Source organism: Benincasa hispida, chromosome 2, assembly GCF_027475165.1.
Source record: "Benincasa hispida cultivar pf3 chromosome 2, pf3_genome.v1.1, whole genome shotgun sequence".
Taxonomy (NCBI): domain Eukaryota; kingdom Viridiplantae; phylum Streptophyta; class Magnoliopsida; order Cucurbitales; family Cucurbitaceae; genus Benincasa; species Benincasa hispida.
In genome coordinates, this window is record NC_143479.1 from 16,120,509 (window position 1) to 16,144,069 (window position 23,561).

At 32.9% G+C, this 23,561-nt stretch overlaps 3 protein-coding genes across 4 annotated transcripts; 2 read left to right on the plus strand and 1 right to left on the minus strand.

Annotated features, from left to right (window-relative positions):
• The first annotated feature begins 1,467 nt into the window (after positions 1 to 1,467).
• Positions 1,468 to 10,345, plus strand: LOC120071723 (Transducin/WD40 repeat-like superfamily protein). 2 transcript variants are annotated; one of them, XM_039024106.2, is made up of 16 exons: positions 1,468 to 1,860; positions 1,959 to 2,144; positions 2,717 to 2,896; positions 3,262 to 3,673; positions 3,966 to 4,084; positions 4,173 to 4,250; positions 4,916 to 5,056; positions 5,783 to 5,827; positions 5,924 to 6,090; positions 6,315 to 6,393; positions 6,485 to 6,567; positions 6,801 to 6,930; positions 7,403 to 7,535; positions 8,217 to 8,380; positions 8,470 to 8,662; positions 9,661 to 10,345. In XM_039024106.2, exons 1-16 carry the CDS (start codon positions 1,741 to 1,743, stop codon positions 9,864 to 9,866), a joined length of 2,436 nt encoding a protein of 811 aa, XP_038880034.1. In that variant the 5' UTR covers positions 1,468 to 1,740; the 3' UTR covers positions 9,867 to 10,345. The 2 variants fall into 2 exon arrangements, with proteins under 2 accessions (XP_038880034.1, XP_038880032.1); XM_039024104.2 differs by having other exon boundaries at positions 1,597 to 1,860; positions 5,780 to 5,827.
• Positions 10,346 to 14,100: 3,755 nt separating this feature from the next.
• On the minus strand, positions 14,101 to 17,393 carry LOC120070808 (Protein kinase superfamily protein). Its single transcript, XM_039022691.2, has 7 exons — positions 17,001 to 17,393; positions 16,635 to 16,889; positions 16,380 to 16,537; positions 16,204 to 16,283; positions 15,959 to 16,094; positions 15,436 to 15,585; positions 14,101 to 14,599 (listed from the first exon to the last, which is right to left on the minus strand). Exons 1-7 carry the CDS (start codon positions 17,224 to 17,226, stop codon positions 14,456 to 14,458), a joined length of 1,149 nt encoding a protein of 382 aa, XP_038878619.1. The 5' UTR covers positions 17,227 to 17,393; the 3' UTR covers positions 14,101 to 14,455.
• Positions 17,394 to 22,819: 5,426 nt separating this feature from the next.
• LOC150037681 (U4/U6.U5 small nuclear ribonucleoprotein) lies at positions 22,820 to 23,550 on the plus strand. Its single transcript, XM_090310980.1, has one exon. It carries the CDS (start codon positions 22,870 to 22,872, stop codon positions 23,548 to 23,550), a length of 681 nt encoding a protein of 226 aa, XP_090167106.1. The 5' UTR covers positions 22,820 to 22,869.
• The last annotated feature ends 11 nt before the right edge of the window (positions 23,551 to 23,561 follow it).

The following is a 23,561-nucleotide window of genomic DNA, read 5'->3' on the forward strand; positions in this document are numbered from 1 at the left end:
AATCAAATGATTATCAAATGAAACCTTATTTTTCTTTAACATCAAATAGGATGAAAACAACTCTTTGATTTAAACCATAAAATGTTTGAGGCAATAGAATGTGAGATGTATAATGATTAAACCAAGTTTGATTTACTAAACTAAAAAGGGGGAACATAATCATCTCCCAATCTTTGAGATAATTATCAATTTTGTCATTAATCTTTTGAAAATTTCAGATATATTATGGATATTGAAAATTTCAATTATTTTGTTACACGAACAAATTAATATTCAACAATAAAAAAATCAATATGCTATTAATTTACGAGTTATTTTGAAATAAAGAAAAATAAACTGACTTAATTGTAAATATAGCAAAATGTCACTCTCTATTAGTGACAGATCGTGATAAAACGAGATTGAAATCTATCTGTGTCTGATAGATATCTGTCACGATCTATCACTCATAGACAATGACATTTTGCTATATTTGAAAATACTTTCGATTGTCTTACCATTTAAAAAATTAGCCTTAAATTATTGGGGGGATATATAGGTTTTATTGGTAGGTGAACTTTTCTATTATTTTCTAGTTTTTTTTTTTTTTTTTTTTTTCAGAAATTGAGTTTTATGTGTTACATAGCATCACGATAATATGTACTATTTCTTTTCCTTTTTGTTTTATATATATGTATGTATATGGTAGAGAATTGTTACTACATTAAGAATAATTTTGAGAAATAGTTTATTTAAAAAAAAAAAAAGATTTGAGAAATGTCAAAATTAGTACAATTGGAGGTGGAAGGATCCAAATCACAAAACTCTTGGGTGGTTAACATGTATTGTGTCACTTCTAATTTGGCAATAGTATGTTTGGCCAAATATAATATAATATATCATTATTAAAGAAGAAAATTTTAATTGCGCACAATGGATGGAGGTATAAAACTACTACTTATTCCAACATCTTAATGAGTCGCTCATAATCAAATGATCTATTCCCAACACATACAGGAGAGCTATGAGAGTCACAAATCACCCAATCCACCCCTACTTTCCTTTCACTGCTCTTTAAGATGTCAACATTAATCAAGCTTTCATCATGGGGACCACTAATCCTGGCTCATGTATCGCTCAAATCTCCCTACACTAGGTTGAATAATCTTTTGGTGCTAAACTTGATGAATATCATTCGTACTCTCAACGAGTCATCCACTAACCTATTTGAGACTAAAAAAATGTGGTTGAAGCTTCTTTGGAGATCACTTGTGGTTTGGGTGTTTGTCGATTTTTTCTATTGTAAGTTTGTTGCGCTTGTCTGGTTTGGTTTCAGGCTCCTTACTTATGGGGAGGTTGCAAGAGAAGTCTGTTGGGACTTTAATTATCCTAATTGGGTGTCCTCTCTTCTTAACGAAGTCGGGTTCATTCTTTCTTTCTCTCCCTCTTCTTTTTTTTAGTACCTTGTTTGTGACGACTTATTGGGTCATGTAATGAAGTTATCATTATTATTTTAAAAAAAAAAAAGAGAGAGAGAGAGAGCTTGGTATGGAATTAGTAAAATATACGAGGGAGAGAAACCAATAGATTACTTAAAAGGGTCTCTTTTGTAAATTTGAAAAAGAGGGCATAGTTCAACAGAAACTTCTCATCAACGGCGGCTGAAGAGAAAACAGAGAGAGAGGTTTAATAGTCGCTTTAGGGCTTTGGCGGAGGAAAACTCACCAATCGTCATTCTCGCAGCTTCTCTCTCTCCGTTCAATGATTACCGGCGGGAAGAGCTACGTTTCAGCTTCTCCAGCTTTCTCCAATGACGCCAAGCGGCTTCTCGTCTGCACCGCCAACTCTGTCTCCATTTTCAGTACCTCCACTGGCTTGCAGGTGAATACCTTCTTCCTCGCTTCTGTACTCAGTTTCTATGCTGTATATCAATTCTTCTAACACGTCATTTGTTTTGGACCCTTTTGCTTCTGCTTAAGATTGCTGCATTGGAGGGTCACAAGGCCTTGGTGACATCGGTCACCGTGGTGCCGGCGTCTAGTCCGGCAAGTAAGATCTTGTGCTTCTGTTGGACTACCTCACTCGATGGAACAATTCGCTATTGGGATTTCTCGGTGCCGGAGCTCATGAAGACCGTAGATATTCGGCTACCTGTTTACTCCATGGTTAGCTTGTTCTTTATTTGATAAGTCTCAGTGTCGTGTATGGAAAAGGTCTAAGAAAACACTTACGTCTAGATTTTGAAATTATTTAGATTTAAAACTGCTCGTTGGGGAGTGAGTTTCTCAGCTTTTCCTTTTCATTATGCTACGATGCTGCTTTTAGACTCTAGACTCCGCGAAATTAGAAGATAATGAACCTTGTTTTATACAGTTTTTTGTTCCCTAGTATCTTAAGAGAAGTGACAATATTTGCTTTCACGTGCTTATGATACGGAATATTTTAGGGACAGTTTTCACCTAATATCTTATAGGAAGTTGGAACAAGTAATGGAACTTTGTTAATTTTAAATTTTGGTACTTTGTAGTTGGCGGTTATAAAAAATTAGAGATGGAACATAGAATCAATATGTAGTGCAATGATCTGTGACTTGGGATGGTAATATCGGTTCAATGAAGTGTGGCGGGAACAGTGATGTGTGTGTTCTCAATACTCTTTTTTGTAACGAACTGTGTTGGTTCTTTCTTTGAGTTACTAAATATTGAATAGCTTATTTTGCTTGCTTTCTTTTCCTCAGGTCATCCCTTCTTTGTTAGGCCAACTGTTGGAGAAGGATGTGAAGTCTCAGGATCTTTTTGCGTATGTGTCAGTGGAAAACATTCAAGTGAAGGATCAGAAACCAATGCCTGTGAGAGGACAACTCCTTAAATGTAACTTAACCAAGTCTCGCTTGGCAGCTGGGGTCATTTTGGCTGAGGTGCAATTGACTCATATTCTCTTCATTATCTCTAATGCTTTCATAGTTGCTTATTCGAAAACAAATATTTATTCACTCAAATAATATGTTTTGTATATGTTAGTATTACTCTACATGTTTAAGTACAAGGCTATTGGCTTGGGAAGTAATTGGGACAAACATGATAGGGTTGGGTGGTTGTTCTGTGAAATCCATTAAGATGTGCTAGTGCTTATATTGGGTTAAACATCCATAAGTATATTTGGGGTGTAAAACATAGTAGTTGTGCATAAAATTGTAGAGTGCTATGGATGTTTTCAAAAGGTTTGGAACTTTATTAACACGTATACTTTCCACTTGGAGTAATGTGTTCTCACTCTTAACAGACTCATCAACCTGAGTATATAACTATTAGCTCGTCAGGGAGGTTCTTTGGCATCCGAAATAAGCGCAAAATCCACGTATGGGAAGTGCCAAAAGCAGCAGAGACTGAAACTTTAGGGGCTAAAAAAATTACTCTGCATCACACAAAAGACTTGACGGTTCTTGCATTTCACCCAATCCAAAGAATAGTAGCTGCAGGTGATGTGACTGGGAGAATTTTAATATGGAGGGGGTTCGGTAATCGGACATTTCCTGTTTCCGGTGAAGAAGCTGGCAAAAAATCCTTTGACAGTGATGAAGATAAACCAGGAGTAAGAGGAAATGATGATGCTGATTCTTGCTCGACACGGCACTGGCATCCTTCTGAAGTGATTGTTCTATCTTTCTCCTCTGATGGGGCATATCTTTATTCAGGTAAAATGTTAACAAATAACAATTGCAAATGGGAATACATCTGGGAACTTTTAATAGAAAATGTGATTTTATTTACAAGTTTGACAATGAGATCTTGGGAGGGAGTAGTAATTTAGCAAGTCTTAATCACTATCATCTTCCTCATTTTGATATTATGTGATGATATAGAATTAATCTAAGTAGACATATTATGTTACTTTTAATGCCACTATTCTTATCTGTTCACAATGGTTGCTTATTACGTCCTATCATAATTAGATTTGATCTTAATGACTCTTAAATCTTATTTAAGGTGGGAAGGAGGGTGTCCTTGTGGTTTGGCAACTTGACACTGAGAAGAAAAAATTCCTGCCACGAATTGGGTCACCACTATTGTATTTTACTGATTCTCCAGACCCTCTGCTTGCATCTGTAAGTAGATCTTTATTTTCACAACCAAGTATATTTCGCCACAGTTTTTTTTTAGTCCCTTTGTTTGAAACTGAAACTAGGTTTTTAGGTATCTTGTGCAGACAATCAAATTCATTTACTGAAAATGCCTTCTATGGTAATCTTGAAGTCCATATCTGGAATCAAGGTTTGTTTCAACAATCTTTTATTCTTTCTACGAATTCTCTTTTTATTGAAGCAGCCTTGATAGTTCATAATGTGTGTGGTTAACGAATGTTGGAATGGATGAGACTGTTTGAGTTAGAGATGTTGACTATGCCACCTTGCGTGCCATGGAGATGTGTATAGGAGAATGGTATACACTTTAGAAGCCTCCAAATAGAAAAGCTATATAAAAATTTTCTTTCAATTCTGGGTCTTTCTGTACAAACTATTGTTTTCTTCAACATTTTCTTCTTATCAGCATTTTCTCAGTATAGTATGTAGTTTTTCCATGTACGTTATGATTTTATATGTCCAATAATGTGGCCCTTGCTAGAAGAATGTAGCTTTCCTAGTTCATTGTTGTCTTATATGATCGTATCGATATTTGATATTTCTGTCATGCTGGCTTGAAGTAGGTTAAGGAAATCTTTTCACTATTCTATAAGGTTTGTTAGATACACTTATGTTATTGCCTTAGTGTCTTACTTCTTTTTGGGCATATAAAGTTTGATGATTGCACAACTGTATGTAATTTCAACTCTTACACATTATCTATAAGTCTTATTAGAAAATAATGGCTATTTTTTTGTTTATAAATGTTCTTCAAGCCTTATTCTACTGCAACTTATTGTGTTTCATTATTTTCAGCTTCCTTGTTCGTTTTTGGATGTCTGTCAAGGCTCTAATAATGGATTTGCCTTCAATCAAAATGGTGGTCTAGTTGCCCTTCGTTCAGAAAACTATAGCATTCAACTGTACAGTCTGTTTGATGACTGTGGAATTTGTGAGGTGAGAATGTACTCATTACTTAATTAGCTAATGAACTGGGGTAATAACATGACTCATTACTTAATTAGCTAACAAACTGGGGTAATAACGTATTAACATGTATTTGTTTGCATCCCTTTTGTGGTGTCGCTTTATAAATATCTATATTGACATGAGTTTCATTAGGCAATGATATGTCCTTCAATGTTATCTATAATATGCTTATTAGACTTTCTTAGACCAGAAATGCTCTTTTTATTAGGTTGATATTCTAGTAGTCTCAAAATCACATTTTCATTAAGACTAACAAAAGTAGAAAAAGGTTCCCATATAAAAAGGACCAAAGCCATTAAATTCACCTTGATCCACCAGTGCCAAAGAAGAAACAAAAAGATCCCAATTATCAAAGCCTGAAAGAGAGGGGAAACAAAATATAGAGAAAGAGAACTATCAACACAGTTTGAAAATTGTAATTCTCTTTTTTGAAAGTGTTATCTTAGTGTTCTTTGTAACCTTATTTACCAAAGTGAGGAGTCGCCTAACCAACAGCACCTCGGATATTTGTGCCGTCATGTACAGAACTTCAAATGTTGTAGGTATGGAACAGGATGTGGCTCTTTTCGCATAGATATGTCTTCACATGGCTTCATGTTTAGATACAAATTCAGATCTAAAAACATTCAGTTTTTGTCACAGTATTTTAGAAGCAAATCTAAGTCTTAACTGTTCTACATATAATGTTAGCAGGTTCAAATTTGTGAGAGGAACCATCAACCCGTCGAAGAGCTCACTGTATGTGAACTTATATGTTGGTGTCATTTTATGGAAATAATGTCTGTAGGAATTATGTGTCTGATGTTATCATTATACTTGAATGTTGGGTGGCAGGTTGCTGTTACTGTAGTGGCTCTCTCCCTAGATGGCTCTTTAATGAGTACTGCTGAAGTTAGACGTCCTGAGGGTGGTATTGGAGGTTTCACCTGTCTCAAGTTTTGGGACTCAGAGTTGGAAAACAAAAGGTTTAGTTTGTCAACCGTTGTATATGAGCCACACAGGTTTGTTTTTGGTCCTTTTCCAAAATCACAATGAGACTTTATTTCAAAGGTTATTTTATTATATGAGTTAATACCTGGTCAATACAGCTTAATGATGGTAAGACCGTAAGAGTTAAGTTCTTGTGGTCATAATTTCATAGCACTCGTTTGTATTTGATGCTGGATGCAGAAAATGCTGTTTCCGTTCTTTAATCTGAATGGAAATTTGCACTGCCATTTGACAGGGATGCTGGTATTTCTGCTCTCACTTTCCACCCTAATCGCCATATGGCTGTCAGTACATCATATGGTGGAGACTTTAAGGTACCGTTGGAAAAAAAAGATAACTTCACACAGAAGTATTTTCTGCAATAAAATTCATTTTATTTTATTTTATTTTTATGTTTATGTTTAGATATGGATTTGCAATGATGGACTTCAGAAAGTTCAGGGAGAGAAAAATTCAAGTTGGATGTGCCATTCAGTTGGGTCTTACAAGTATGCATCCGATTCCTTTATTTCTTTATTTTCTGCTTAGGTTTTCTGTTTTCTGAATGGTGGGGCAAAATATTTCTTTTATTTATTTGTAAAAATGTAGGCTTAAGTTGGATTTAGAATTTTTTTTCTTCCTTAAAATGTTTCTAAATTGTAATGTAAACTTTACTCTGGTGTTTGTAAGTGATGGCTTGTTGTTCTTTTTCCAATTCTCATATAAGATTCCGCTTTAACAGAAAGAAGTCGATGACTGCTGCCACGTTTTCTTCCGATGGTTCTGTTTTGGCCATTGCTGCAGAAACTGTCATTACATTATGGGACCCTGAGCAAAATATCCTCGTTGCCGTACTTGGAGAGACTTTTACGGTACATAAAGTTCTCTTGAATTTGCCTATATTCCCATTAAAATAACAGTGTGAATCCCAATAAGCTGGTAAACTTGACCTAGTCCAGCCGGCATTTCAATTGGAAGTATTTTAGCATGCGTTTCTCTACATAAATGCCTGTGCTTAATTTCTTTTGAAAGCTCTAAAGGTGAATGGATCCATAATGTTTTGATTTCTTCTCTTTTGTTATTTACATTTTGTGACAAGTGTGTAATGTTATTTGGTGGTGGGTCTGAAGCTTCTCTCCATTTTAAGTCTGTCAATAAAGCTTGAATACTGTATTTGAACAATCAATTAACAAAAAAGAACTTCCTTCGTTAATGATAAAAGAAAGGAAACAAGTTAAACTGTTGATATGCTGTGCCATGTTAGTAATTAGAAAAATTCTCTCCTCCGATGTTATCATCTGCATTCATCTCTCTCATGAATTCAAGTTTTTTCAATTTGGACAGCCGATCGTGAATCTTTCCTTTGCGGGAGACTCTGAGTTCCTTGTATCTGTTTCACAAGGTTCAAGACCACAACTGTCTGTCTGGAGTGTGTCGAAACTATCAATATCTTGGTCATACAAACTTCATATAGAAGGTTTAATGCTCTCATCTCTTTTCTCCTTTAAGTTGAATTAAGTATTGACATAATTCAACTCGAACTTGGTTGATTGCTTCACTTCTACACTAATTTCACAAATTAGCAAGGAAAAAAATTATCACTAAAACTTCTTGATGAAGGTAGAATGTTAATAATGTCAAAACAACATGTTTCTATTTCTATTTTATGTTAATTAGTTCTAGACCCCAAAGGCTGTGTCTTAACAGTGTAGTGCCTGCAATGGGTGAAGGCTACTTTTCTTTTTAAGAATTCAAATAGGTTAACTTGTGACAGATAATCGACTAACTGGCAACTGCGTGCTTTTGGGACTATAAACATGCTAGTTTGACAGAACCTAACTGCTAGGCTACTGGGATTGATTCAAGTTTTTCTTGAGCAATTTGAAATACTTGGCTTCTGTTAAAACATCCAAGCATTTCCTTGTGGCCTTATTTGTGTGTATTCTGTAAAATGAATGAGGAAAGTATATGGGTCCTGATTATTGAAGATACATTTCTTTCAGTTAGCTCCTTCATTGGAATGTTGATCATTTCATTAACTGTTAGCTGTAATCTACATAAAAATCTATTTTTGTTTATGGTTAAAGGACATTTGAGCCATGACCATAGAGTTTGTTCCAAATTCTAATCCTGGCTGTCCCATGATTTGCATCTACAGCTTTGGCCTGTGCTGTGGATATGTCTTCTTTTGCTGTACTTGCCCTTATCCCCGAATCTGTACAGTTGCAATTTAGTGACTCAACATTCCAAGGGAGAGATGGAGTGATATTGCATTTTAATGCCAATGATCCTGTTCCCCAGAGTACCTGGTCTGTTAGGAAGGTACTGTATTTTCTACATGTTTTCCCCCGCTCTTATTAATTATTACTTATTTATAATTAATAATTAATTAGTCTTGATGTACACCGCAGGCTCAGGGAGGGGGTCTTGCCTTTCTTCGATCCAAAAAATTTTACAATAGTTCAGATGGGAAATTTGGGCATCCTTGGCTTGTCTATATCAATGGTGACCACGAGTATGCTCTATTTGACCTATCTGGCAAAGAAGCACAAGAGCTTAGTTTGACCAAGCGGGAAAGTTATCACGCCCTTGAAGAAACAGGAGGTATATTATTTTCTATTTCAATCGTATCAACAGTGTGATTCTCTATAGCTGTACGGCCTAATTTTCTCATCTAGGTCTGCTTCACAATATCCACTTTTCTCTAGGAAAAAATCCTTACCCCACATTGACCTGATATTGTTTTTTGTTTGCTTATTTTGTGTAAATGTGCATGCGCAATGTATAATTTTATATATATATATAAATAATATATATTTTCAGGAATAGGGACCTTTAAATGGGGTGTTCTAGGTTGGGTTGAGTTGGTTTGGATTGAAAGACTTTTTAGACCCGACTTAATTGTTCGGATTGTAAGTTTCTTCAACCTAAATAACCCTTGAACCCAACCGAACTATGAAATATTTAGGTTAGGTTGATTTGGGTTACTTGAGTCATTTATTTAAATATTTTGTTCTAACAAGAAGTAAAATGTTAATATGTATTAATTTTGTTAATTATTTTCATATATCAAATTAAGATTAACATTAAATTTCAGTTTATATTATGAAAATTTTCTATCTAAAGTGCTAAAAAATTAATTCTGGGAGTTGTTGGAGAATACATTATCTATAAAAATCATTAAATTAAATAAAATTAAAATAAATATATGCACATATAGTTGCATCATAAGTTAAAAAAATATACATTTTAAACTTAACAAGTTCGGGTTGGTTTAAGTTATTTTAGGTGACCCATTAATCAATCCAACCCATAAAGTTTTCATTTATTCGAATCCAACTCAACCGAAATAAGTTGATAACCCAATTCAAACCGTATGGGTTAGATTTCATGGATCGATTTTAGGGTCATTGGGTTTTGAACATCCCTACTTTGAATCTGGTTAAGACTTGAGGAGATCTCATGTGCCATTTTCATTCTAAGTGAATTATTTTAAACTCCGCATTTTATCCCATAGTTGGCAGATTATATTTTACTCTAGCATTAATTTCATTTTGAAAAATCATGTCACTCATGATTATTAATGCATCAAATTATTACAGGGAAATCTGGATATGAAGCTATCTATGGCGAACTACCAGAATTTGACTCAAAGATGGACCAGACCATGTCTGCCCCATCTATTCCATCACAGAGGCCTTGGGAGACCATCTTCAGTGGCTCATCACATGAACTTCCACCTCTGAGTAAGCTTTGTTCAGCATTTTTAGAATCATTATTGGAGAGGAGGACCGTTACTACCAAGTAATTTCAAGTCAGGTATCCTATAAACTGAAACATATCACATTATATGCTTCTCGAGTTCCTGGATTTCACTCGATCGGTACAATCCAAAGATAGAATCAGTTGGCATCAAATCAGAAACCTTCCATTTCCCGATTTCTATTCGAGTACACAACAGGGATGGAAAAGCTGTCCTCAGGTGAAACAATCCAAAAGAAGCATCTTCTCTGGCTCACTTGAAGATCTTCAATACAAAAGATTGGATTTGCTTCCAGAAGAGTAAGAAACATCGGAAATTTTTGTTAGATAGGTCAATTTTGAGCGTGTAATTTGGATTTTGAAAGAGTATTGGAAAATTTTGTAAATTAGTATGCGTTGTGTTTTTAATTTGCTAATTTATCCCTTTAGATTATCCGGAATCTTATCTTATAATTATTTTATTATAAAACATAACTATAGTGGTAATGTTAACTATTTTATACAAAGGTTGGTGATGATTATTAACACATTATTCAGATATATGTTACATATGTTTATGTGGTTGACTTTCATTATATCAGTTACCTTCGAAAGATTAATTTCCTAAGCAATTAAAAATGATATTATAATGAACAGTTGGAATCCCAATAATCAATGAGTCATCAAAACACACTTTTAAAAACCATGTTACATGTAGTAGTAGTTCAACTTAGAACAATAAATTGCATTGAATTCTGAGCAAAGGAATTTTCCACTATTCTGCCAAGTGCAACCTCTGTGTATTTTATAATTTTTATGTTGTTATGTAGCCGTTGGACCAGCCACCCTCTATTGTCTTTTTAGGTTAAACTACTCCCATGCCTTTCATCTCTAAAAGATCTCCCTCCACTTTTTTAATTGGAATTCTCTTTTATTTTAATTTTGGTAAACAACAAAAGGGTTTATTCTAACTATTGGGTATCAAGGGAAAATAAGGCTGGTAATGACTTAATTTCATTTTTAAAGGTGGGTTAAATACTACTCAATAAATGCATACCAAAAGAAGTTAAAATGAACGTAACTTAATCGATATAAAACTTGTACTATTAAAAAAAGTTATATATATCGAAAGGACAATGGAGGGAGGGGTTGTTTAATTAGTTCGAGCAACTTTTGAAATCATGTGTATTTATTTAGGGTATAATTGATAAGTATTGTGAGTGAGATTTTTTTCTTTCTTTTATAGTTATTTTTTTTAGTTTTGTGAGAGTGAATTTTAGAAGTATTCTTTTTAAAACAAATTTAAGAGAGGATTTAAACCCAGCTTCAAAGAGAAAATTAGGTACGTACTTTAACAGTTTGGTTATGCTCGTACTCACGATTGTTTAGATTTTTTTTAACTCATGAATTTAACAAATTCATAAAGGTAAGCAAACCATTTTAGTAGGTTGAACTTCACAAATTTAATGACATGCAAAACAAATTCTTGGCCAAACTCTCTCTTATAGTCACATATTATTTAATTAAAAATTTTGACATATTGAAGAAGAATCTTTATTCATTTTCTCTAATATACAAGCACATTATTTATCAAGTATTGGCTTGTGATTATAACTAATTATAAACTGACATTTGACACAAAAATGCAACTACTAAAACAAACATTATAAAAATCCTCCCTTTTCAAGAAATTATTTTATACCAAAGTTTTTGTGAGTATATTTAATACAATCTATAAAATTAAACAATATACATATATATAAAAACTATAAAAAACTTTGTCCACAAATAACTTGAGGCCATAACCATCCAACTTTAGAGCTACTTTGTATTTATTTAATAAATACCATAAAAACTCCGAGTTGTTGAGTTGGCTAGGGCTACCCTTATCATGCCACCTCCACCCATTGCCTTATCATATTTTTCCCCTTTTATTATTATTATTATTCCATAATTTAAAATTTCTTATTTTATATATGTGAGAAGTCTCTATATGTAGGTACATTTGGTAATCCATCACACTCCCAATTTTGATACATTTTAATGACTTCATTTTGATGATTTAACATCAACTGGGTCAGATTTGATTTTGACACACCAATTTAATTTTAGTTAATTATTGAGTTGAAAAAAGATTAGTATCAGCAATAAGAATAAGATGAATCATGATGAATTTGATTTGTTTCTCTGTATTATTGTTCAAAATCCATAATTAAGTTAGTTCCTTAGGATAAGTAATGATAGTAATATTATAATTTGAGCAGTTTTGAATTGTGCTATTATGGGTCAATAATTCAATGAGTATGTTAATTAATTTACCAAATGATAGAATAATACCAAGGAGTGATGAGTAAGAAACTTATTAAACATTAACATGATCTAAACTAATAGGTCTTAAAAATTATTTGGTTATAATATTATATATTTAATTTAGGTACAAGCTAGATAAAATAAATTATATAATGAATTAAAAAATAGAGAAAATCATAACACCATCTTATGTAGAAGAAGCAAACAAATTTACAATTTGCAAATTGTGTAAAGTAGGGCCCTAAACCTGCTCACAGGAATAACAGTACATCAGAATTTGATTTTTTTTTTTTTTTTTTTTTTTAATGATTTGAATGCAAAAATTGTTAAAACAAAAACAAAAACAATCATACAAAAAGAAACCAAATTACAATAGCACCCCTAAAATATCGTTGTAGTCGTTATTATATCCTCAAACTTTTAATTGTAAAAATTGAATCTTTAAAGTTATATAAGTATTAAAATTGGAGCTTAGAAACGGGATGAATTTTAACAATTATTGTAAATTTGAGAGTTCAATTTTTGTAATAAAAAATTAGAAGGGATAATCGTAACTACCATCATAGTTTAGAGGTATTATTTTGTAATTTACCAAAAGATTTTTTTCACTCAATTCAAAATGTTTAGGACCGAGGCAGAGGCATTGTGGGTGATGGGGGCAAAAACACATCCATTATATGAAAAATGTACTTGTTCCATGAACCCCACCCCTCAATTATTATCGACTTAAATGCCTGAAAGCCCTCAATTTCATCCACAAATTTCTTGTTTTCATCTATCCATTTCAATGATTTCTAAAAGGTTCAATTTCCAAAGCTCAGAATGATTTCTGGTAAGACTAAATCAAAACTTTATGAGCTACACTTTTTCTTTTTCTTTTTTTTTTTTTTTTTTTATAAAAAAATCTGTTAATTCACATAGTTTAACTAACATAAAATATATATCATTGACCAGATATTCATGGGTTAAGTTAGATTGAAGTAAGTTTTAGACCTCACTCGATTATTCGAGTTGTAAATTTCAACTCAAATAATTCTTGTTAAATAATGAACTCAACTCAACCCAACCATGAAACGTTTGGGTTTGGTTGGTTCGGATTAGACGAGATCTTTAAATTTGTGTTTTAAAAATAAGTAAAATATCAATAGGTAATTTTTTTTATTTAATTATTTTTATATACTGAATTAAGATTAAGGTTTGTTTTCAAATGTAAAAAAATGAACCACAATATTTACAAAATATAGCAAAATTTTAGAATTATCAATGATAAATGTTAATAGACGACACTGATAGACTATGACATTGATAAACACGGATAGAAGTCTATCAATGTGTATCAACGTCTATCATTGATAGTTATAAAATTTTGCTATCCCTTGTAAATATTTTCAACAACTTTACCATTTGAAATAATTTTCCTAAGATTAATCTCTCAATTTCAATTTATATTATAAAAATTTTCTTTCCAGAGTGCTAAAATATTATTTCTAGGAGTTGTTAAAAATTAAATTAACAAAAAAAAAAATCATGTAATAATAAAATAAATATAAACATGAAAAATATTTACAAAATATAGCAGAATTTTAGAATCTATCAATGATAGATAATGATAAATAAATAGACATAGACACTGATAGAAGTCTATTCATCTATCATTATCTATTATTGATATATTTTAAAATTTTGTTATATTTTATAAATATTTTGGTTCATTTTTTATATTTGAAAACAATCCTATAAATATATGTAAAAATAGTTGTATAGTAAATAAAAACATCATATTAAGCTCAAGTTGATTTGAATTATTTTAAATAAACTCATAAACCAATTTAACTCATAAAATTTTCATTTATTTGAAGATTGAGTTGATAACCCAATCCAATATGAACCGGTTGACTTGAATTGGATTGATGAAGTTTTTTAGGTCATTAGATTTTTTGAATACTCGTATCCTCGACAAAAAATCATAGATTCGAATCTCCCATTCCATATACTGTAGAACTAAAAAAAATATATATTAGTGTTCAATCTTGGAATGGATCCACCTACAAATGGGTTTAAGTGGTTCAAGTTCATTCATCAAAATTAACCAATTCTAAATTTAGAATATGGTGTGACATGTTTGGTCCTAGTTGGAATCTAAATAATACATGGCAGAACAAGTTGGCAGGTGCTCAATTTTTATTTATTTTTTTTTTCTCTTTTTTAATAAATAGAAGATTTGCATTATTAGCAGTTCAATCTACCTTTATATGTACACAATTTACTGTCTCTATTGTGTGGTTTGGACATTGTTTAATCAAACTTCAAGCTCTGAATGGACTTTCAATTCTGGCCTACATTTAATTATGGGGACTGAATAGAGAAGGAACTGTCCCATTCATATTCCAAGTCCTCAAACCCCCAGAAATCATCTTTCTCTTCTGCTTCTTCCTCTGGCATTTTCCACCTCTCGGTATCGACATACCGGTCCTCCATAATGTCGAGTACCTGTCAATTTCAAAAACAGACCATTCTGCTTAGGCTTCGCCTTTGCTGGCACAACCATGAAAAAGAATCTTATATCATCGCGTCGGGGAGGCTATCCAATTTCTTATGGTTTAGTATCGTCTATGAAAATCTCGAAACTAAATGAACAGAGCTAACGTGACGAAACTACGACTAGCCTAACAAAAAGTGCATTGTTCGGTTTCTTTTCTTTTTCCCTTGTTTTGAGCTGGTTGAGAACACATTTACTAATGAACAGTTGAAAGAGAAAGAATGTGGATGAAAGTCAAGATCAGATCTTTCATTAATGTGATTTTAAGCATTGTTTTATTAAGCTACTTTCTTTTTATTTCCTAGCTTAGAAATTCAAGTTAGGTAGGATAGTTGAAACATTACTTGGGGTAATTTCATTTCTTATGAAAGGTACCCACTTGATATTTCTTCAAAATCATCACTACAAGGAATCCAATTTTTTGCCTTCTACTGTGAAGGCTGTGATCTTCAAGATCAAAACTTCCTAACTACTGTCAATGAAGAATATTTCTATACAAGAATCTATAATTCACTACATAATTTGAAAGCAGACAACCTATAAGAGTCCAAAAGAGAAATTTTAATTATAACATCTAACTACTTCACTTTCGGGACGATATAATATAGAGATTTTCGACATTATCTAGAGAAGGATGATGCATTTGATGATGATTTTAGGGCCATGATTAGAAAGCTTTATGACTATAATACAAAAAAGACAAGCTTGCAAATATATAGATTATTCTTGCAAGGATCAATTAATTTCATAAGAGGTTGATAATAGATGCAAGGAAAGAGTTAGCTACCTCGGTCATGGTGGGTCGCCACAACGAAGACTCTCGAATGCATAGAGAAGCTGCAAGGGAAAATCTTTTCAGCTGTGTAATGTCGTAGGCCCCCCCGAGTCGTGGATCTACCAGCTTTTCATACTCCCCCCGGTTCAATATTGGTTTGGCCTGTGTTTGTTTAAAAGTAGTGTCTGATTATAGCAGCACAACCACATTACCAACAACTTCATATAGTTCAACTCTTAAAGAAACCAAAAGAGAAGGGATATTCTCGAAAAACAAAAGGCGAAAACGATTGCCAACCGTTCGCAAATGGAAAGAGAGAAAAGAACAGGGAATTCAATCTCACAAAGACTACCAATAACCATTTTCTTAATTGGATCGAATAGTTTGATTGAGAAACAAGCCAAGGAAATGATTGTTCTTTCTTGAAGATGAAACTTGAAATATATATATATATATAGTGAAAAGTGGAATCCACATGATAACAAACACAAAAATGGAAAGTGAGAAATATATTTGATCAAATAATTAAGCATACCCAGCTGTGTAAGCTTTGGTGAGACCCATCAACAGGCTTTCTTCCAGAGATAACTTCTAAAAGAAACACTCCAAAAGCAAACACATCTGTTTTCTCATCTACAATCCCATGCATATAGTATTCTGGGGCCAAGTGCCTGCAGATAATCAAAGCCCTTTTATTTATTTTTTATTTTTTTAAAAAACAAAACTTCATCTTTTCCAATTAATTTGATCCAAAAAAGTCAAAGCTTGCTGCTAAATTACCCAAAGGTCCCTTCAATAGGAGCAATTGAATGATGAGACCACTGAGTTGGGAGCCATTTAGCCAACCCAAAATCTGAAATCTTTGAAAACAAAAACCAAAAAACACATCAGATTCCATGTAAAAGAACACATTGCAGCTTAAATTCAGACAATAACAATTGATAAGAATGACAAACCAGAGGTTCAAAATCTGCAGTTAATAGAATATTTGAAGACTTAATATCTCTATGAATAATCCTTCTCTGGCAATCTTTGTGTAAATAATGAAGCCCTCTAGCTGTTCCAATTGCTATTTTGAACCTTGTTTTCCAATCAATTGGACCCAAATTATCATCTACAAAAACAGAAGTTTCATCATTATTGAAGCTCATTTGGCAAATGGGAAGGCAAAAATTTCAAATGGGGATGTAAAAGAAAAAAAAAAAGTTTACCATGAAGAAGAGAAGCCACAGAACCTCTTGAAGAGAAATGGAAAATGAGATAAAGGCCATTGTCAATACAACAACCTAAGAGAGACAGAACATTTTGGTGTTGAACATGTCCTATTGTCCCAATTTCTGTAAGAAACTCCTTCTCTTTCCTCTCATCAATGGAGGTTTTTGTAAGTCTTTTCACTGCAATTTCTTCACCATCGCTTAAAATTCCTCTATAGACCTCTGCATAGCCTCCTTTTCCAACTAAGTTCTCTAATACCCACATTAAAAAACAGAGTCTTTATACGATTTAGATTGGAGAAAAAAAACCCAAAAACAGAGCACCCCCACAAACCAAAACCCCCCCCCTTTTTTTGGCCGTACCTGAGCTGAACCCATCGGTGGCTTCAAAAACTTCTTGAAAAGAGAAACATTTCCAAAAGGGTCTTGGAGAATGGTGAGAAACAAAGCAATCTGTGTTGTGAGAGACATCTGGGTTTGGGGATTCGTCTCCTAAACTACGTCGTTTAAGAGAGAAGAGGCGTCTGAAGCTGTTGCTTCTAATGTACTTCATTCTTTGTGGAGTATGAAGAGAATGGTGTGAGTTCATGCAAAGAAAGAAGAAGAAGAAGAAGAAAGAAGAGAGAAAAAAAAATGGTGGATGTGTTCTGTGTCTGAGTTGGGGGTTGAGAAAAATGAATTTAAGAAGAAGGAGGAGAAGAAGTGTAATGTATTGTGTGTTGTAGTTGATGAAGAGTTAGTATAATGGGTGTGAGTGAGTACGTGTGGGACTCTCCATGGTTTTTATTTAGTTTTTAAAATATACTTTTTAGACACATGATTGCTTTTGTCTCTTCTGCTACACCCATTTTTTTCCCTTTTCTTTCGCTCTTTCTTGATTATGTTTTAATTTAATTTTAATTTTAGTTCAGTTTTTACTTGGACTTATTAGTTAGTGGATAAAGTATTAATTATTTTTAGAATTTGATATGATATAGTATTTATCTCAATTTTATTTTTCACTGCATTGAAAACTCTTAAACTTTAAACGAAGTACATGTATCATAAGATAATCATTCATATTTAAATCAAAATAAATATAACTCGATTGACATATGTATGTATTAATAGTCACAGATTTTTTTTTTTTCAAATTCCTCTATCCAAATGTTAAAAAAAAAACTATTAAATTTTTGAAATTTTCATTTTTTTTAAAAAGCAAGAGTGAAACAAATATAATAATAAAGAAAAGAAAGAAATAAGGAGATGGAGCAAGGATGAATAATATATTAAACTTCATACAATTAGAAATAGAGTAGAGATTTGAATCACTATTTTTTTAAAATAAAATGTGGCTAATCGGTTGAGTTATGCTTATATCATGTCGACAATCAATTAAAAATTGCTAAACTATGTTATTATTGGTAAGATAAAAAAAAAAAATTAGTCATATTTAGTTCACTTTTTTTTTAGGATTAGTTCACTCATCTTTTAAAGTGAGTATAGTTCAACCGTAATTGACATATATTTCTTTTTTTGAGATTGAAGGTTAAAACTTCTATTTCATGTATTTTTTTTTATAAATATATCAATCATTTTGTTGGATCTAAACCAAAATGGAATCCTTAAACTACTTAAATCAAAATATGTCAGTCATTTTTCTTATGAACATAATACCTAAACTACGCAAAAGAAACATAAATATTACATTTTTATAGAGCAATGTTCAAATTGACACGATTTAAAACTATAATTTGACAATTTTTTTTTTAAGGATCATACAAATCTATTTGGGTTATGGTCAATAGAACAGAATGATGAAAACATTTAAATTTAGAACATAGTACCTAAACCTTGAACTTATGTAGAATATTTAATGGAAAAAAAAAGGTTAATTTTATGTAGATTAATGAGAATCAGATCAGCCCATATGCCTCATGTGGATTTAAGACTAAACTTGGAAATTTGGAAATGGTCACTTTTTAACCAATTATTTACTCATATCACATGGATGATTCTGTTTTTGAGAAACATTAACAAATTATTTAAGATCCTTAATATAGGGTTCCTATTCAATGTCTTTTTATGAAAAGATGAATGAAAATATTCAATTCAATTGATTTTTGTAAAAACAAAACTTTAATTAGAAAATTCCAAAAATGAAAAACTAGGGAATATATATATATATATATGGGAGTTGTGTCCCTTTGTATTATATATTGGAAATTTTCCTCAAATCTTTTAATCACAACATCATATTGAAATTAATTTAAAATTATCACTTTTGTGAATTGGTTAGATTTTTAAAGCCTACATTTTTTTTATAAAAAAAAATATGAATCAAAGCCATCAAAATTTCATGTATAATAAATTGAAAAAAGAAAAATAAATAAATATGACGCCGGATATTAAGTATAAAATATTTGTTTTCTTCATTTTTGTTCGATTTATTTTTCAACTTAACCTGTGAAAGTGAAGATTCAAATTCTAACCTTTTGGTCAAGAATATATGTCTCGATCGATTTAAACTATACTTTAACTAATTTTCATTTTTTCTCTTTGGAGTAGAAATAAAAATATGAAGATGTGAGTTTCCAACCTCAAGAAAAGTACAAATCGATGAGCGTTGAGCTATATACTAACTTATTTATTTATTTATTTAGAAAGATAAATGCAAAAACACAAAACTAGTTTGATCTCTGCATATTTAGTTTTAGTTCATTTTAATCCATATACTTTCAAGATGTTCACTTTGGTCATTGTACTTTCAACTTTCGTTCATTTTGGTTCATGTACTTTCAAAATGTTTATTTTGGTCCAATCCTTATATTTTCAATATTTTCATTTTTACTTCATTTTTAAGGGATCAATATAGACACTTTTTGAAAGTTCAAGGACTAAAATAACAAAAATTGTAAGTATAAGGACCAAAACACATTTTGATAGTACAAGGATTAAAATAAACTAAAATTGAAAGTACAAGATGAAAATAAATATTTTAAGAAGTATAAGAATCAAAATGAATCAAAACAAAAAATACAAAGACTAAAATAGTATTTAAATTAACTAAAAATGAAAATTACAAGTAATATATGATGATATAAAGGTAGAGAAAAGGATGTTTTTCTCACCCACCAACAAAGATAAAGTAGCCTTTCACCCTTTTAAAATGAATGCTACTAATTAATTTTATACACACACACACCTAATTTCAACACATCAAGAAAAAGGAAGTGACAACCTTAGCCTTTTTTTTTTTTAGTTTTTCACGAGCTCATCACCATGCATACTTCACCTTTTCTTTCTTTTCTTTTCTTTTTCTTTATTCTATTAATTAATTTCTTAATCAACTTAATCATATACTCAACGAGATTAAGAGCTTCCACCTAAATTAGTCGTAGAATATTCACATGCAAAGAACTCCTCACACATTCAATAATAGAAAGTTCTATTGTCTTAATCTAATTATTGGTCATTGAATACAAAATCGTCTATTTTATGCATCTTCTTTACTCTAATATCATTGGTCAAGGACAATATATCTCTTCGTATTTTCATCTATAAGATTTTTCATGTTTATGAAGATGTTCTCTACTTTTATACCATAATTCTTCTTCTTCTCTCATAATGAGATGCGGACATTAATCAAAGTTCTAGTTTGACTAAAAAGTAGAAGTATTTGTAAAGAAGTTTAAAATTTAGATAAACGATACCGTGGATGAATCTAATGACATTAAAACACTATGAAGATAGATAATTTTTAGATAAAAAACTTGAGATCTCATGAAATATTAAAATCTTACAAGTTTTTTTTTATAATCAAACATTATAGAGTCGGACATTTATCTCGAACAATGACGTACATAATTAGTTCTTATATATTTAATTAATTATATATGAGTTTCCCTTTTTTTTTAAAAAAAAAAAAAAAAAAAAAAAAAAAAAAAAAAGTAAAAAAGAAGTAAGAGAGATTTTTCTAGGGTATTGAAAAAGTAATTTTATTGGGTTTGGTCCCAAGAAAGAAAAGGAGAAAAAAGGCAAGCATGTGGGAGATGGGGTAGGGGTTGAGCTGCCCTTGTTTACCCGATTCTCGGTATACGCATGCTTTGGCCATTCCCATACTTATATACATACAAATTTCAATACACCATTTTCCTTTTTCTTTAAAAAAAAAAAAAAAAAAATCTAAAGGCATTGTTTCATATAAACCTACCCCTACATATAATGATACTTTTTTTCCTTCTTTTTTACTCAATTCTGAGTTTTATTTCTAATTTGTTTATTGTTGATGACAAAATTCGACCAGGCGAACTCACTTAACTTTCACATGTCACCAATAGTAAATTTATAATTTGAGAAAAATTTACCTTTAAAATAATTAAAAAAAGAAAAATAACATACTGTTATGGTGTTTGCCACAAATACTCTTATACTTAAGTCGGATCTCAATACAAAGATTAGAGTAATCAGTTTTAGGGAGGAGATGGACTTTCCTTCTGCAATACTGTCATGCTCTGATTATAATGAAGTTTAAGGGTCTTCCTTATCCCTTTAGGTTTAGGATTCCACTTCATTTTCCTATTTGGAAATCAGACACTTAAGAATTGGACTTGTGCCACCAGGGATGTTCTAAAATAGAGGATCAATCCTGATTGGCCACTTATGAAGGATTCACCGGCCTTGGTCTCGACCTCCAAGATTGAGGTGAGCTCTTTGGTTGTGAAGGCCTAATCGGCCTCGATTTTAGCCTCCGAGGTCGGGGCAGACTAACTAGCCGTGGAGGTCCAATTTCCTTTTCTCTCTATTTGTTAGGAATTCTTCTGGGCATGCTTTCTATCGATATTGGGTATGTTTTGAATTTTGCTTTCTATCGATATTGAGTATGTTTTGAATTCTGCTTTCTATCGATATTGGGTATGTTTTTTAAATTAGGTAATTCTCCTCATTTTACTTTTATTTTTAATCTTTTACCTGTTCAAAATTACACAACATTTTTAGTTTTTAAAATTTTACATTTTTTTTTTTAAAAAAATTTGATTTTATCTATAGATTTCAAAGAGAACAAAAAAAAAAAAAAATCTTTCTTCAACTTACTATACGGTTTCTTAACCTATAAAGAAATGGAAAAAAAAAAAAACCCTTCACAACAATCAAGTGTCGGATGTTTATTTGATTTCTTTAGAATGCTTACTAATTTTTAAATATAATTTCAAAACTTAACACAAAGCTAAAGCTTAAACATAGTTCAATTGGTTAAGAAAACATTAAGGGTTGTCATTGACACTTGACAACCTCGAGGGTCACACCCATTTTGATAGTATCGATATTACACGTAATCCCTAGTGAGTGTCAAATGAATGACCTTATAAATAACCTCATATATACTCTATGTACCATCTTAAGTATTGAAGTGTACTCAGCTCGCGAACACCTTATAACATTAGTCGTTTTGAATTAAAAAGAAAAATAAAGGTAGATAGTTTAGATAAAATCAGCCATGTTAGCGGAGTTGTATGATGGATTTGGATCTGGCAAATTCCGATTCATCTAAAAGCCCAATGAGAAGCCCAGAAACAAGGGAAATAGCCCAATCCTTCTCACGAATTGTGTGGAGGCCCATTTCAACACGAGAACCAAACGAAGGGCTGCTTTGGTAATTTTGGAGTAACCCAAGGGCCTTTTCCGCTAATTGCAAAACCCCAAATCATATAGCCAAATCATTTCCTTCACTCTGACCTTACAGTATCAGAGATTCTTGCAAATCCGCCATGGTCGACCGTGAGCGAGATAGAGATGGAGATAGAGATAGAGATAGAGATGAGACAGAGATCGGGACCGTGATAGATACAAAGACCGGGAGCGAGATCGTGATCGGCGTAGGGATCGAGAAGATCGCGACCACCGTGAACGTGATCGGGACCGGGAACGGCGTAGGGATCAAGAAGATCGTGAACGTGAAAGGGAGCGTGGTCGGAGTAAAAGGTCACACACTCCCGACCGCGCCAGATCCCGCCACACACGCTCTCGCACCCGCTCACCGGACCGGCACCGTTCGCGGTCTCTTTCTCGTACCCAATCCTTCTCACGAATTGTGTGGAGGCCCATTTCAACACGAGAACCAAACGAAGGGCTGCTTTGGTAATTTTGGAGTAACCCAAGGGCCTTTTCCGCTAATTGCAAAACCCCAAATCATATAGCCAAATCATTTCCTTCACTCTGACCTTACAGTATCAGAGATTCTTGCAAATCCGCCATGGTCGACCGTGAGCGAGATAGAGATGGAGATAGAGATAGAGATAGAGATAGAGACAGAGACAGAGACAGAGACAGAGATCGGGACCGTGATAGATACAAAGACCGGGAGCGAGATCGTGATCGGCGTAGGGATCGAGAAGATCGCGACCACCGTGAACGTGATCGGGACCGGGAACGGCGTAGGGATCAAGAAGATCGTGAACGTGAAAGGGAGCGTGGTCGGAGTAAAAGGTCACACACTCCCGACCGCGCCAGATCCCGCCACACACGCTCTCGCACCCGCTCACCGGACCGGCACCGTTCGCGGTCTCTTTCTCGTACCCCTGAGGAACGCTCACATCGCCGCCGCCATCGTTCGCCCTCCCCGGATCATGCTCGGAAGCGTCATCGACGGGATTTGACTGCCGACGATGAAAGGGAGCGGCAGAAAGCAGTTTCTGACTTCGTTGATGGCATTGCGAAGGAGCAGCACAAGCAGAAGAATAATAAAGATAGCGTTGGTGGCGGAGAAGTAGTGGAGGAGGCCATGGCTGACGAGGATGAAATTGAAATGATGAAGAAATTAGGTATTCCCGTGGGTTTCGATTCGACCAAGGGCAAACCTGTCCCAGGTGCTGATGTGAGTATTTTTAAAAAGGCCGTTAGAATTAGGGTTTTTCCTTCTGATTTCTTAGCTTAATTAAAAAAATC

Coding starts and splice junctions, on each gene's coding strand:
- LOC120071723 (XM_039024104.2), top strand. CDS start 1,741: ATGATTACCGGCGGGAAGAGCTACGTTTCAGCTTCTCCAGCTTTCTCC. Junction 5,057..5,779: donor ATGACTGTGGAATTTGTGAG/GTGAGAATGTAC, acceptor ATATAATGTTAG/CAGGTTCAAATTTGTGAGAG. Junction 6,091..6,314: donor GTTGTATATGAGCCACACAG/GTTTGTTTTTGG, acceptor GCCATTTGACAG/GGATGCTGGTATTTCTGCTC.
- LOC120070808 (XM_039022691.2), bottom strand. CDS start 17,226: ATGAACTCACACCATTCTCTTCATACTCCACAAAGAATGAAGTACATT. Junction 16,095..16,203: donor CCTATTGAAGGGACCTTTGG/GTAATTTAGCAG, acceptor GATTATCTGCAG/GCACTTGGCCCCAGAATACT. Junction 14,600..15,435: donor GGCGACCCACCATGACCGAG/GTAGCTAACTCT, acceptor TGAAATTGACAG/GTACTCGACATTATGGAGGA.
- LOC150037681 (XM_090310980.1), top strand. CDS start 22,870: ATGGTCGACCGTGAGCGAGATAGAGATGGAGATAGAGATAGAGATAGA.